At 42.2% G+C, this 15,570-nt stretch overlaps 1 protein-coding gene across 1 annotated transcript in view; it reads left to right on the forward strand.

Moving 5' to 3' along the window:
* Window positions 1-15,570, forward strand: part of PRKDC (protein kinase, DNA-activated, catalytic subunit) — a 139,855-nt gene that overhangs the window by 26,424 nt on the left and 97,861 nt on the right. The window contains exons 20-29 of the mRNA XM_040972592.1: window positions 541-660; window positions 954-1,113; window positions 1,363-1,469; window positions 4,077-4,167; window positions 5,355-5,518; window positions 7,058-7,210; window positions 8,203-8,310; window positions 10,285-10,511; window positions 14,156-14,250; window positions 15,179-15,278. Of these exons, the coding sequence (XP_040828526.1) occupies window positions 541-660; window positions 954-1,113; window positions 1,363-1,469; window positions 4,077-4,167; window positions 5,355-5,518; window positions 7,058-7,210; window positions 8,203-8,310; window positions 10,285-10,511; window positions 14,156-14,250; window positions 15,179-15,278 (1,325 nt within the window). The remainder of the gene's footprint in view (window positions 1-540; window positions 661-953; window positions 1,114-1,362; window positions 1,470-4,076; window positions 4,168-5,354; window positions 5,519-7,057; window positions 7,211-8,202; window positions 8,311-10,284; window positions 10,512-14,155; window positions 14,251-15,178; window positions 15,279-15,570) is intronic.

The following is a 15,570-nucleotide window of genomic DNA, read 5'->3' on the forward strand; positions in this document are numbered from 1 at the left end:
GCCAGGAGCCAGGAACTTCCTCCAGGTCTCCCACACGGGTGCAGGGTCCCAAGGCTTTGGGCCATTCTTGACTTTGTTCCCAGGCCACAGGCAGGGAGCTGGATGGGAAGTGGAGCTGTCAGGATTAGAACCGGCGACCATATGGGATCCCGGTGCATTCAAGGCAAGGACTTTAGCTGCTAGGCCACGGTGCCGGGCCCAACAATTTGTGTTGCTAAATTCAGATGGTAAATATGATCTGGAAAAACTATCACAGAAATCATTGTACTTCAGAAGTCCTTAGAGTGCTCTTAGAATAATCCAGTGGAGTGCTGACAGCACACAGTTAAATAGATGCTCTGGTTTTTCCCATAGGGTGAGATTTATCTCAACAAGATAAGTTTTTCTAGAGCTTTGTGCTTTATTTCTAAGTGAATGTGATCTTGTTAAATAAAGGCAACATGTTTATTTTTTATATTTGAGAATAAGGTATGTATCTTTAAATTGCTTTTCAAATTATAAGGCTCTGTACATTTACACAGCATTGTCTTTTCCCTTGAGGTATCAGTTAAAATGAAGCAATACAAAGATGAACTCTTGGCCTCCTGCTTGACCTTTGTTCTGTCCTTTCCATATGACATCATTGAACTTGATGTGAGAGCCTACGTTCCTGCGTTACAGGTAGCTGCATTATCTGAAACAAATCTGCGATGCTTGACTTGGCCTGCCTGGACTTCCCTTCCCAGTTGATGTGGGAGTTAAGCCTTGACTGTGTGGAGTGTGTGCAGCATGCCCAGATGGCTGGCCAACTTCTTGTCCTCATGGTTACCTCAACTGTACCTACTTACCTTTAGCTGTGTTTTGTGGTCCAGGAATAGAGAAGACTATTAAATAGAAACCATAATTAATAATTTTATCCCCCTCCTCCACTTTCAAATTAAGATTCCCTGCATTTCTTTTGTGTTGACATACAGATGGCCTTCAAGCTGGGCCTGAGCTATACGCCGCTGGCCCAGATCGGTCTGAATGCCCTTGAGGAATGGTCAGGTCACATCCATAGACATGTAATTCAGCCTTACTATAAAGACATTCTACCTTACCTTGATGGATACCTGAAGACTTCCACCTTGTCAGGTAAGGGTTAGAAGCATGGGAATGTATGTTGTAATTACAATGGCAATGTGGTAACTGTTGTAGGACTCTCAAATGTGTTTGGTATTTTTGTAACTTTCCCAGTTCATCCCGATATGATTTGAGTAATATATAATTGAAGGATCAAAACTGATTTTGATTTTACTATTGGCAATGTTGTGCATCTTCCCTGTGGCTTATGAAATGAACCAATGAACGCTATTTAAAGTTGTTTTTTGCTGTTGTTGATAGATGAGACCAAGAATAACTGGGAGGTGTCGGCACTTTCTCGGGCTGTCCAGAAGGGATTCACCAAAACCGCATTAAAGCATCTGAAAAAGACAAGGAGCATTTCATCTGTAAGAAACCCTTTCTATTTTCTTTGTCTTAAATAATACAGAACTTGGACTTAAATGCTTGTGGAAAAGAAAAAACATTCTTTAAGATTTTTGCAAGCAATGTAGTATGAAATAATTCCCGTATGTTTTTAGGAGTAAAAATATATAAAGTACAGCAAGTGCTTGTTTAATGTTTTGATCCTGTTTTTCTGTTTGTTTCTACCCTCAGCTGTAGTGTTTGGATAAGGAAGGTGAAAGGCAAGTCAGAGTCCTGATCGCATGGTCTTTAAACTGATATGTTTATCAGTGAATAAATACATTTTAAAAATATTCATTTTATTTTAATTGAAAAGTTAGATTTACAGAGGGAATGAGACAGAGAGAAAGATCTTCCATCTGCTGCTTCACTCCCCAAGTAGCTGCAATGGGGAGTTGAGCTCATCTGAAGCCAGGAGCCAGGAACTTCTTCTGGGTCTACCATCCTATCTGTGGACCATCCTTGACTGCTTTCCCAGGCCACAGGCTAGAACCTGGATGGGCTTGAGCAGCTGGGACACAAACCAGTGCCCATATGGGATCCCGTTGCATATAAGGCTACCACTCCAGGCCCTGAACAAATACATTTTGTCAAGTTCAAGTCATTATGGCTTTTAAAATTTTGATTAATTTTTTGAGATTAACTTTTTGGAGATGAATCACATGTTCTAATAGAAAAATAATGTAAGTAGGTAAAATTGAGTTAGTTTAGGAAAAATACCTACTTTTTGGTATGAATTAAAAATCAAAAATCTTAAGGATTTTTTTGTTCATTACAGAGGGAGAGAGAATGAGTCAGAATCTTCCATCTACTGGTTCACCTCAAATGACTCAAGCAGTTAGGTCATTTCTTTTGCTTTCCCAGGTGCATTAACAGGTTTTGGAAGTGGAGCAGCCAAGACTTGAATTGGTGCTAACATGCAGTACTGCTGTGAGAAGTGGTGGCTTTATCCCCTTGCACCATTAGCACTGACCCCTGGAAAAACTTTTATTATCTTAAAATAATAATGTACATTCTTCTCATTATTTTGGGTAACTTTTGATTGTGACACGTGAATGAGATGAGGAGTGACTTTACATTTTTAAAATAATTTTATCACACGTAAGGATAGCATTACTTTAGCTTATCTCTGGTTTCACAAATGAAATCTCTACTCCTGCTTAGTGGTGCATATTGCCTGAGACAGAGGTTCTCTGAATATGGACTGTGGGGCTCACAGGTGCAAGGCCAGAGGCAGTTTTTCTGTGTTGCCGTTTGCACTGTGGTTTTTCTGTGGGTAGTATAGCTGTCTCTTGGGACACTTTGTTGTTGCTTGCCCTGGGTACCAGTGTTCTTATTTTGTACTGATGGTGAGCCAAAATATGTACAGAGTAGGCCTGCTGCCAGTGAGACTTGGAGCTGTCTGGGGGAAAGGACCTTGTGTGGCAGAGCCAGTGTGTTCACAAAGCCATTTTCATTTAATACAACAGCCGATAGGACAGCCTCACACTGGTCCTTCAGACTTGGTTAGTCAACAGATGTTGTCCTTCACCTGGACAGTGATCCCTGCATTTTCAGGAAGACATCTGGTACCAAGAATAAAATATGAGCTTCTAAGCTAAGTGAAAATTTGAAAAAAGTGGTAGCCATCACATTGAATTTGCTAACCTCTTCATATTTAAGAAATTTTCTGATGACAATGGTGGTGATAGTACCAAATGTGATTGTTTTTGTTTGGCATGTGCAACTAAATGTGTCACCTTGGAAGAGCTGCATAATCCAATGATCCTGTCTTTTCAGATGGGCTGTGCATGTGTTAGCAGATCGTGCACTGGCAAGTGGTCCATTCAAACTGCAAGATAAAGCAGTGGACTTTTAATGTGCTAAGGTTTACATAGTTGTTAGCTTTCAGATTATACAATGCAACTTTTTTTTCCCCCCAGATTTATTTATTTTTATTAGAAAGGTAGATTTACAGAGAGAAGGAAAGACAGAAAGAAAAGTCTTCCATCCACTGGTTCATTCTACAGGTGGCCACAATGGCCAGAGTTGAACTGATCCAAAGCAGGAGATCAGCAAGCCAGAGCGTAAACTGGACACAGGTGTGAAACCAAAGCCACTCATCTGGGGTGTTTGGAAAACTGAGTGTTTTTCATTGGAGGAAGTTGTGTGTTATCATGTGATAAGTTTAGTAGTTTTAAATAAAACAATAATTTATATTGTTCATTTGAAAATGCTGGATCACTGGATAATGTAAATCTTTCAAGGTAACATTTCGTTGTATGTATGAAAAAACTCACAATTGTAAAGATTTTTTGATGTGATAAGTTGACTCATAGAAACAAAAATTTAATGGAATTTCTTAAGCTGAGAAGGGTTTTGCCAAGGTGTTTATAACCTCTGGCCTAGGATGTGAACCTCCAACTGCAAACTTCGGAGGGATGTGACCTCTTCCATGAATCTGTAGTCTCATTCACGCCTCTGTTGTTTGGGATGTAATTAACCACTAGGAGAAATGGTGATGGAAAGGGTGGTGTTGCAGTGTTTCTTCTCATCTCTTCTTACAATTGTTAATGTCATTGTTGCATGTATCCCACTGTTAAAATTTACAGAGTGAAGCACCATCCTTAGAAGATATAAGAATCAGAATAGTACAAATGCTTGGATCTTTAGGAGGACAAATAAATAAAAATCTTGTAACAGGTACATTTTCTTTTAAGTTAACCTCTCGGCTACTTGTCCTTTTATTGGAACAGAAGCAGACTGCATATATTCTGATGTTTACTAGTATATGCACTTTACATACTTTTAAATAAAATTTAAAAATGCAAAAATTTGCCTGATGAAATGCTTTCACTACACCCATACAATCAGGATAATATTTGGATATTTTTATATTGTTTTATGAGAATTAACATCTTTGTTAATAAAAATCCATCTGTTTTTTACTTTTGCAATTTGATGTTGATTGTACTAGTGGCTTTTGGTTATTTAGGGAGTTAGAGCTTGGATTTGTAAAGCGAATATTTTGAATAAGAGATTTTTGAAAGAAATGTTGTTCACTTCCTAGTTTTCACAAAATACCTTAAGTAATTGACACTGAATTTAGGTTTTAAACATTCCAAACTGCTTGACTTGTTTAACCACCATGTTCCATTCAGTTAAATTCCGAAATAGCATATCAGTGATTTCTGGTGTTGTAATTGCATGTATAAAGGGGGAGAGACAGGGAAGGTGGGGTGAGCGTTTGGCTTAGTGATTAGTTTTGTGGTTAAGGTGCCCACATCCTACATGGGAGTGCCTGCCGTGCTCCTGACCCCATCTTCCTGCTAGTGCACACCCTGGAAGGCAGCTGTGATGGCTCTTGTGATGAGGTCCCTGCCATCCCTCCTACACTCCAGGAGATGGCGTCTCTGGCTTGCAGCTGCTGCTGGGCCTGGCCCAGCTCTTGCTGTGGGCCTCTGGGGAGTGAGGCAGTAGACTGGAGTTCTCTGTGTGTCTGTTCCTTTCTGTTTCTCTGCTTCTCTAAGAAATTTTGTTTTTAAAAGAAAACAAGATTGAAACTGTTGGATGTATCTTCACAGTAGGATGCTGGACTGTTGTACACCACAAGTCAAGATATACTTAAATAGCAGAATGATAGGCTTACAGCTGCTTATGAAAGACTATACTATTGTAATGATATAGGAGAAATCAACTGGGGGGAAGAAATTTGGGGAGAGGTCAAGGGAAATCCCAGAGCCTAACGAATTGTATCATATAGTTGAAAATAAAATAGAAGAAGAAAAAAAAAGATGAATAACTTGCTTAAAAGTACAAAAGTGCTGTAGTTTAATTAAATAAGAAATACTGGAAAGACTAGTAATGGAAAGCATAATTTCTTTTGACAGCTGCGACTTCAGATGAAATGATGAAGAAGTGTATGGCGTGGGACGTGGAGAGGAGGCTTGGCTTTGCGGTGCCCTTCAGAGACATAAAGCCTGTCATCTACCTGGAGGGCTTCCTGCCTCGCGTCACAGAATTAGCCCTTTCAGCCAGTGACCGTCAAGCCAAAGTACTTTTAATTTTTCATGTCACTCATTATCTAGAGTACATTGCTTTTAAAACCTATTGGCTTAGAAGTTGATGCTGATATTATTATTTTTGCGTTTGTTTCCCCCCCAGTAATACGGTAAATAGAAAACTCACTTATTATAAGTTGGTGTTGGGGCCAGTGTCATGATACAGTGGGTTAAGTTGCTATCTGCAACCCAGGCATTCAGTATTAGAGCTCAGGTTCAGGTTGCAGCTGTTCTATTCCCAGTCCAACTCTCTGATAATGCATCTGGGAAGGCAGTGGAAGATCATTCAAGTACTTGGGTCTCTGCTACACATCTAGGAGACCTACATGAAGTTCCAGGCTTTTGGCTTTAAATTGGCTCAGCCCAAGCCATTGTGGCCATTTGGGGAGTGAACCAGTGGATGAAAGATCTCTCTCTTGTCTTTTCCTCTCTGTAACTCTTCCTTTCAATCAAATAAGTAAATAAGTAAATAAAATAAGTGTCATTGATAAATGGAAGTTAGATCATCTTAATAGGTTATATCCTTGCAAAGCATAATAGAACAAAAGCTTTGTTTTCAAAAAATAGTTTTATATGTTTTATTTATTTGAAAGACACAGAGAGAGTGAATGAGTTATTTGTCATTTGCTTATTTACTGCAGCAGCAAGGGCTGGGCAGGCCCCCAAAGCCTCGTACAGGGCTCATTCTGAGTCTACCATGTGGTGCCAGAGACCCCAGAACTGGAAGTTTACCTGTTTCCTCCCAGTGTGTGCGGCAGGAGGGAGCCAGAATTGGAAGCAGGGCTGGAACCTGTATCCAAGCAATCCAACATGGAACAGAGGTGTCCCAAGCTACATCTTAACTGCTGTGCCAGATATCTACCCTTACCAAGAACTTTTAGTTATAGAAAATGGTGCGCAAAAGTGTTGAAAACTGATACTTGGTTGTTTTGGTTATCTGAAAAGAGAGTAGAAGTGGATCATCTGTACCATCAATTTATAAATATTTCCTATGATTATATTAACCCCAATGTATAAAGTTTATAAATTTTTTTAAAGAGTTCTCTCTATTTATTTGAAAGACAGAACAATATAGACAGAGATCTTCCATCCATTGGTTCACTCCCCAAATGACCAGAAAAGCCATATCTTTTCACAGAGAAGGTAGAGACCAAGCACTTGGGCCATCTTCCATTTCCTTCCCAGCCGCATCCGTGCGAAGCTAGATTGGAAGTGGAGCCGCTGAAACTCAAACCAGCACCCAGTGTGGAATGCTGATATTGCAAGTGGCTATTGAACCCGATGTGCTGCAATGCTAGGCCCTGCATTTCAATTCTCAACTCTTGGATAAAAATAAAAGCAAATGGAAACCCTAACTTAATTTGAGAAGCACCAGTTCCAGTTAATTTATAATTGAGTTACATGAAAATTATAAAATTTTTAAAAGATTTGCAATACATGTTTTTTAAAAGGCCTAAATTGAGTAGCATTGAATAGCATATTTTCTTGCAAATGGATAATTTAAGCTTTTTTGACCTCCTGTCCTGCTTTAGGTGGCAGCCTGTGAGCTGTTACATAGCATGGTCATGTTTATGCTGGGAAAAGCAGCTCAGATTCCTGAAGGAAATCAGGGCTTCCCACCCATGTACCGGCTCTACAAGCAGACATTTCCTGTGCTGCTTCGCCTTGGGTGTGATGTCGATCAGGTAAGAGGTGAAGTACTATCTGGTTCCGTAGCCAGTGAAGCCTGCTGCACAATCACCCAGAAAACCTTTAAATCTTGCTGCCTGCCTGCTACCCCACACCCCAGTCTAATCGGGACTTTTCAGAGCTCTTCTAGAGAGTTTTAATTGCTGCAGGGTTTGGGGGAAATCACCGCTCAAGTGCTGGTTTTTGAGAGTTGAGGCATCCAGAGGTAAACTGGCTGCTTCTCCTCTCCTGGACGGGGTGACGATGCCGGGTAGTCTTGGAAAAGGTGGGAAATGTTGCAAACGGCACTTTCCTGAGGAACTGCTGATAGATATTCCCATGCTGCTGCAATGAGGAAATAGGTAGAAATCATCTTAATTTGTTTTATGAAGTTAGCTAAACCTAGATATCAGAGTGGGGGTTGGTTCCATGGTGTAATGGTCAGCACTCTGGACTCTGATATCATGAAAATGAAATATGAAATTCATTTTTAAGTATACTTGGAAAATTGTGTAATGTTACAAATGAATAAGATCTGGCTGTAAAGTTGCCCCGTGGTTAGGTAGCGTTTATGGTGAAAACTGGAACTGTACCACGGTAATGTAAGGAAAAATGATGTGGCTCCTTAGAAGTATAGAAGGCACCCGAAGTAACTCAGTGTTACCATAATGGGATAAAGAATGGCTGCCTGAATCTCACAGCCAAATCCCTTTCTGCATTCATTGCTAGTATCTGGCTGGGTTTTGGGTCCCAGCAAGCATCGGATGAGTAAAAGTGAGCATTGAAAAGCCCCAGAGTGTCTAAATGGCCACCTGATCAGTCAGAGGAACAGTGAGCTTTGGTGGGTGCAGTTTTCTTTGTTGGGCTCAGGAAGCAGAGAAGAACAGCTGGAAGGAACATGTTCTCATGGGATTGAACCTGAAATGGAAACTGGTAGAACCGCAGCAGACATGTTGCCTCCTTTGGCCCCACTCTGAAGGCATCTGCGGTGATGGGCTTGCTTTTGCAGGTGACCAGGCAGCTCTACGAGCCCCTCGTCATGCAGCTGATTCACTGGTTCACCAACAATAAGAAATTTGAAAGTCAGGATACCGTGGCCCTGCTAGAGACGATCCTGGTGAGTGAAGTGGGCTCTTCTCTTGCTGTTCCCATCATGTGTATATAGTTTGACTTTTAAGAAAATTCTCTGTGAAGAACCAAAAAAATAGCCTCTACTTTGGAGGATTTTCTTTTTACTTTCATTTTGTTTGTGAAATGCAATTTTAGTGGACACAGTATCATATATTTGAATGAGACTTAAGTATATGTAGATATGCAAGTGGTTATAAATTTTATATACTTCATCTCAATTATCATTGTGAAAAGTAGGAATATTCTTAGACTGGCCAGAGAACGGTGGCAAACATGTGTCATTTAAGAATGAAAGGAATTTTTGAGTGTCTCTAGCATCCAGGGTCAGTGACTGAAGGGCAGAATGAGAAACCACAGCTTATTTTTTAGACAGAACTCCCCTGCAATGGCTCAGAATTTGTTCATCAGCTCACAGGGGGCAAAGGCAGAGAAGTCAGCTAAATGACGTTCTTCTGATGTTGATTCTGTTATCAGAACTTTATATCTGATTCCTTTAATTTTCATCTCATTTGTTTTTTCCTACTATTTCAGCCTGTCATTTTGTGTTGTCATGTATTCACTTTGAAAGGGAAACACCCAGTTTACATGTAATTTTTTTGGAGCAAACCTCTCTTAATTTTGTATTCTTGCAAATTCATCTAAGTTTGGATCTGTTCTGTCTCTTTTTGCTTAGTGTGAAGTGAGCTAGAGCTAAGCGGGAGTTGACAAAAGCATCAGAGAGAAGGAACAAAGGCATCAGGTCCCAGCTGGGGAGGACTTGGGTCTGCTTCTGCAGAGCCTCATGGGAGGAAAGACCAGGAGAGGCATGAGACAGAGCAGTGCAGGACCCTGCCTGATATGCCCAGGATGGCACCCAGGGCCGCATGGCTATACCTGTTGGGTAGCATCATTACTGATGGTGCTCCTTCTAGTGTCAGAGTCAACCTATTCAGGCATCATGTCAGGATAGTGGAGAGTTAGTGAACATTTTATATTATATTAGGTTAGAGCTGTGGTTTTTGGGTCCCTGCAGTGTCCAGACCAGTGAGACCTGCCTATAATAAATACAGTTAATAGAACTTCATTTGTGCCTGTTGCTATTCAGGGATACGTTTATTCTTTCTCTTTGGTAGTTTCTGTGTTGGTTGTTTCTTTGCCCCTTTTGATCCTTGAAGGTGGGTCATGTGAGAGCTTCTGAGGGAGCCAGTGAGGTTACAGTGAACGGAAATGGGATCATGGAGGGAGAAAGGTGAAAAGGAGCTGCAAACCAGGCCATGTGGCACTCGGGTGCAGGAGGTCCCTGATGTTGCTTGCTGTTGACCCTCATGCCGAGGCCAAGAAATGCCACTTGTTCACATTCAGTTTTGACTTCTGAATGGCACGGTGGCCAAGGCTTCCACACATGGCAGATAATGGGGAGTCAGGTAATACTCCTGCATTCTGGTGCTGCTTTCCTGAGAGGGAACAGTACAAGGGGACAACAGAACACTGCTTATTTCTATGTGCACACTGGTCAGATGTCCTTAGTTGCTTTCTATAAATATGTCAAGGCTGTACTGGTGTTGACTGCCCTAGCCAGAAGCTCAACCGCCAGACAATGTAGTTCTTGAAGCAACCGAGGGACTTCTCTCTTCCATCTCAGAGCACCTCAGATGCTGTTCATGGTTTTTATCAAAAAAAAGTGCAGCCATTTATTTTTCTTCAGTGAAGGGAAAGATTTATGTGGCTGTCATGAAAATTCTTTCCCCTCTCTATGGGCCTTTACCTTATTGATGTGTTTAGAAGGATATGTTTTCCATCTACCAAGAAGAAATAGTTACTTGAATCCAGCTTCTGGTCAGCCAACTTGGTTTCCCTGATGTTAACTTCATCCTGATTGGTGCTAAATTTTAGCCGAGTTCAGAGGCAGCCCAACAATACTTGGTCGTCGTGTTCTGAATGGATAAACAAGTACAATGAAGGTCCTTTGGTTTTGTTTCAGGATGGAATTGTGGATCCAGTGGACAGTACTTTAAGAGATTTTTGTGGTCGTTGTGTTCGAGAATTCCTCAAATGGTCCATTAAGCAAACAACCCCGCAGCAGCAGGAGAAGAGCCCCGTGAACACCAAATCGCTGTTCAAGCGGCTGTACAGCCTTGCACTCCACCCCAATGCTTTCAAGAGGCTGGGAGCATCGCTTGCCTTCAATAACATCTACAGGGAGTTCAGGTACGGGAGCAAACCAGGAAGCAGATCCAAGACACTCTTGAAGCTTTCAGTAGGTATTGATTTTGAAGAGGACACAATTCATCCATGCAAACACATATCCTGCTTTATCTTATTATGTACTACATGCTGTCCTGTGTTGTGGGGATTAACATTTATGAAGGTTTAATTTACACACAAGAAACTTGGAAATGACTGAGCAGTTAGGCATTCTAACCTAAAAGTATAGCCCTTTTGTAAATGCAGCACAAGAATTCTATAAAGGGCCTTCTGGAAGCCAGTCGAAGTTCTCCAGAGGCCTGCCTGCCAGTGGAGTTTATTCTTGAGAAAAGACTTCAGGCAGATGGAAGCCAGCCGAGACTTGTCAGATCGCAGAGTGGGCAGGGCTAGGAACTGGCTGTGACCCCTGTTGATGCAGGAGCCTGGCGTTCCTGGACTGCAGCATTTGCCAGGGGAGGGAAGCGCTATGAGGCTGGTGAGTAGGCTCTATCTGCCGTGGGAAGTAGTGTGGGTCATCTTTGCTGACAACCCTTGGAGAAGTGAGTGGCACACTTGGATTTTCTCCCTGAAGTGGCCTGCTGGTGGCTGTGTGGAGAGTGGACCCTAGTGGGAGTGAGGTTGAGGGCCATGACATCGGGGAGGAGGTTGTTGCTGAAGCCTAAGGGACCACGCATTAGTCACTGTCCTCAAAGGCACTGCTGTGTGCTTGCTCATTCTTTCATCCCTTCATTTCACATTATTTATTTGTAATAGTATGGGCTGGGGTCTGTGCCAATGATGGGGGGCTGCACTTCAGAAAGAGAGATAAGAATGAACTAGTCACATAGCTAAATATAAGGATTTGTGGCTGAAGTCAGTGATGTTAAGTAATTGTACGCTATTAGTAATAGCATGAGGTACCTGAGCTTATTGGGTCAGAATATCCTCTCTGAGGAAGTGGTAGTTGGGACAGAGTTGAGTAAACAATGAGAAGGTGAAATGGGTAGTTAGGAAGATGTAGCAAATAGATGACAGTCTGGAAGAGACCAATGATAAAAAAGTAAGAGGATGCATGGATGAGAATCTGTGTGTGTGTATACATTTGTGTGACTACTTCGAGTTTGAAGTCATGTTACTTTTTAGCTTTTTAAATTGTGACCTATGTGCAAAAGAGCATATGAAACATGTGAAGTTTATATACTACTAATAAGACAGGTTCTGCATAGTCATTCTTGAGATCAAGAAATTGCCAGTGTCCTGGAAGCCTCCCAAACTGTGTCCACCCTCGCTCACCCAGAGGGTTCATTGTCCTAACTTTTATGTCACTTTCTCCTTCTTTATAGTTTATTTACCTCTGCTTCTGTGTCTGAACACTGTGTTCCTGCATTTTATAAGACTGACGCTACTAATTGTAAGCAGAGCTATGTGAGGCCAGGGCCATCTCCTGTCAGGTTGGGGGTCTTGGGAGACAGGCTCCTGAGTGGGGATTGGAGAGATTGCAAGAACCCCATCCAGGGAGGAGATGGTTCCAGCAGGGGTAGGGGAACATCTGGCCCCACCAAGGGCAACCACAGGGGAACTTGAAATTCAGTGGATCTGTAGAGGGCTACATTTTTAGTTGATATTTTTGTATGGCCCTTGACAGAAGACTGCCCACCCCTGTTGTACAGGATCCACAGTTAGTCCTGGTCAGCAGGTTTATCTGCTGGGAGTTCACTGTTGCAGGTGTGGGCTGCCTTTTGGGTTCTGCCTCTCAGCTCACAGTGAACTACCCCAACTAACAGGCATGGATCAGAAAGAAATGAGTCCAGTCAGCTGATCTGGGCAGAACACAGAACACAGAACACAGAACACACCCACACATGTGGACGTGGTGGCCAGGTTCAGAGGCCCGCCGAGTTGGGCTCACGTGGGCCTTGTGTCCAGGTTGCAGGCGCCCCGCAGAGCTGTGTGCTGGGGGAGAGAGCTCTCAGCAGTGTCTGCTGTGGGCTGATGCTCTGCTGCTGCTTGTCTCCTAGGGTGACCCTTTTCCTCTTTGCTGTATTTGAGCGTCTATTCTCTTCTCCCTTTGCTCTTGTCATTCTTGCATGCTCATTATTAGTTGATCCACACTTCAATGACTTTTTTGAGAAAGGGTTCCTGGGAAATAAGTTTTTATACTATATCCCATATATCCTATATATGGGAGCCAAGTATTCACTTTTCATGTTCCCCAGAGCTACCTTGGCATAGTTGAGAGCCTTATTTTGTTCCATTTTTCTGTATTTGCATGCTTTCACTGCTTTCCTGGTGCCAAATATAAAAACTCTTGCTCTTCAAATGTCTCTGCCCTTCAAATGTCTCAGCAATTAAATACAGCCAACTTTTATAGTCTTACTCTGAGTTGATTCTCCAAGCGAATGTTTTCTTCTAGCTTTGCCAGTTTGTTTACCAAGCACCACCCCCTTTAACCTTTTTTTTGAATTGAATATTTACTTATTTTTATTGTAAAGTCAGATATACAGGGAGGAGAGACAGAGAGGAAGAGCTTATGTCTGATGATTCACTCCCCAAGTAGCCTCAACAGCCAGGGCTGAGCTGATCCGAAGCCAGGAGCCAGGAGCCAGGAGCCAGGAGCTTCCTCCAGGTCTCCCACATGGTGCAGGATCCCAAGGCTTTGGGCCATCCTCCAGGCCACAAGCAAGGAGCTGGATGGGAAGTGAGGTCGCCAGGATTGGAATCAGCACCCATGTGGGATCCCAGTGTGTGTAAGTCAAGGATTTTAGCTGCTAGGCTACTGTGCCAGATCCCCCCTTTAACCCTGTTTAAACTGCACCTCCCAGCCTTTGCCCCAAGTTCTGTTTTTTGCTATTGGCGTCCTGAATTCTCAGTGTCAGATCTGGGTGTGATACATTGGAGGACATTTGGGGATGAGAGTCTGCCCCACTTGGAATTCAAATTTAAAACTGGAAATGTGTGTGTGTGTGTGTGTGCCTCTATCCATCCATCCATTCGTGTGTTAGCTGATACTCCTGCCAAACCAAACAACAGTCTGCAATTCCTGTCCCGAGTTCTCCGCAGCCTGCATGCCTTGCTTGGCTTCTCTTGTTCTGTGGATGTGCTTCTTCCATGTTGGGGTGCAGCACCCCAAAAGCAAAGGGACAGAAGACTCAAATGGAACTTCTGACTCTATTATCCAAAATCTTTACCCACTGTTTGAGTGTCCTGGGTTGGTAAGAAACACATTTTCTAGTGGGAGAGCTTCCCTCTTGCAGCTTAGTTGTTAGCTTGGATGCCTTGCACCAGCCGTGACTTTCTGGGTGAATAAATAACCTTTTGAAATTCCTTTATTTTGGAAGAATATGGCTATGGCAGTATATATTTATACTCTTGCATTGAATTTAATGAGTCAGAGAAGCTGTTCTAAGCTTACGTGCCAACAGGCCAAGGGATGGAAGAAAAAGGTGGGTTTTGTGTGCACAGAGAAGAGGCCAGTTGTCGCCCCTTTGGTTTATGTCATAGCCTTTTTTCTCAGTCTGCTCTGGGAAGTAGTAGTCTTCTTTGAAAAGTGTCTGAGCCGTTTTTTCTAAACCAAGCGTAATTAGTGTGTGCGTTCTTTGACACCGTTCGTCTCTGCTGTGTGCTCTGTGTTCCGGCTCTTGGGTGAGATTCACTGTGTTTGTTTTCAGGGAGGAAGAGTCGCTGGTGGAGCAGTTTGTGTTTGAAGCCTTGGTGATTTACATGGACAGCCTGGCCTTGGCCCACACAGACGAGAAATCCTTAGGTTCGTCTCCCGGAAGACCTCTGTTTCCTTGCCGAATCTGTTTGCCTTTCAGGTCTTAACATGATTCTGTCACAAGGAGTTGTGTTTTTCTTTTTCCATGTCTCCCACGAACCTGGCAGATATGAAGGGGAGATGTACTTCTCAATGCCTGTTTTCTTATTCTCTCATCCTTCAAGACCCACCATATACCCCTGGTTGCCAAAAAGGCTGACCTTGGTGTCATAGGTGGCAGCTCACCTCTCCATGCCACAGTGCCAGCACCAGCAAAAGGCTTTAAGCTCAGTCTTTGCCTTCAAAGAGTTTGAATTTGCCTTGCTTATCTTAATTGTCCATGTAAATAAATTTTCTCAGCAAGTGGAACTCCACTCTAAAATCATTGCCATATTTTATAAGCATAGGAAGGAAACCTTTTCTTGGTGAGAAAAGACAAAATAAGTTGTGTAATGCTCATTCCTAAATAATTCTAGATTTCCGTGGGTAGGTGGCCATATTATTAAATCATCATGTAATTTATGACTTAGAAGAAAACCAGAGATCACGGAGCATTCGTCCCTTCAGGACAAACCACATAGGCTGTGACCTGGTGTGTGGGTCTCAGAACACCCACAAGGTCCACAAGGTCCCTCCATGTTCCATTTGTCAAGTGAGGCTGTGTTTACCTGGTTCGTGCTGTCTGGTTACATGTGACTTTCCTTTGTGTGTGCAAATGTGCATGTTCATGTACCATATCAAGATGCAGGCTTGAATATGGGTTTTGATTTTGAACCTATGATGTAAATCATTTTTTAAAGTTTATGTTATGTAGTATGAAATGATTTAAAATCCATAGTAAGATTATCTTTGTAATGAAAACACTTAGGCCAACAAGTTCATAATGCTCATTTATTCATTGTAATTCGTGCTATGTCTTCTCTGTACTTGAGAACAGGCACAGTTCAACAGTGCTGTGATGCCATTGACCACCTAAGCCGCATCATCGAGAAGAAACACATTTCTCTAAACAAACCCAAAAAACGGCGCTTGCCACGGTGGGTGTGACTGGTTTCTTTTTTGCCCCGTATGAAACTTACTCTTAGCTATGGTTGTCTGGGATGGATGTGTTCAAGTGTAAGGAATTAGTTTTTTAGGCAAGGAATGTGTGGAAGAGTCCACTTTCTTAAACATGTTGTTTGAAGATGTTTGATTTAAGGATAAACTTTCTATTACCTTAGGTGCAAATGTAAACTTATTTGGGAACTGAGCACTTTATTTTACTAGCACTACTTATAAATGTAAATTTAATGTAGAATTGTTTTCTTAGGATATATGTAAATTATTATC

The sequence above is a fragment of the Ochotona curzoniae genome, unplaced genomic scaffold (assembly GCF_017591425.1).
Source record: "Ochotona curzoniae isolate NIBS_2020 unplaced genomic scaffold, NIBS_Ocur_1.0 contig_2318, whole genome shotgun sequence".
NCBI classification, from domain to species: domain Eukaryota; kingdom Metazoa; phylum Chordata; class Mammalia; order Lagomorpha; family Ochotonidae; genus Ochotona; species Ochotona curzoniae.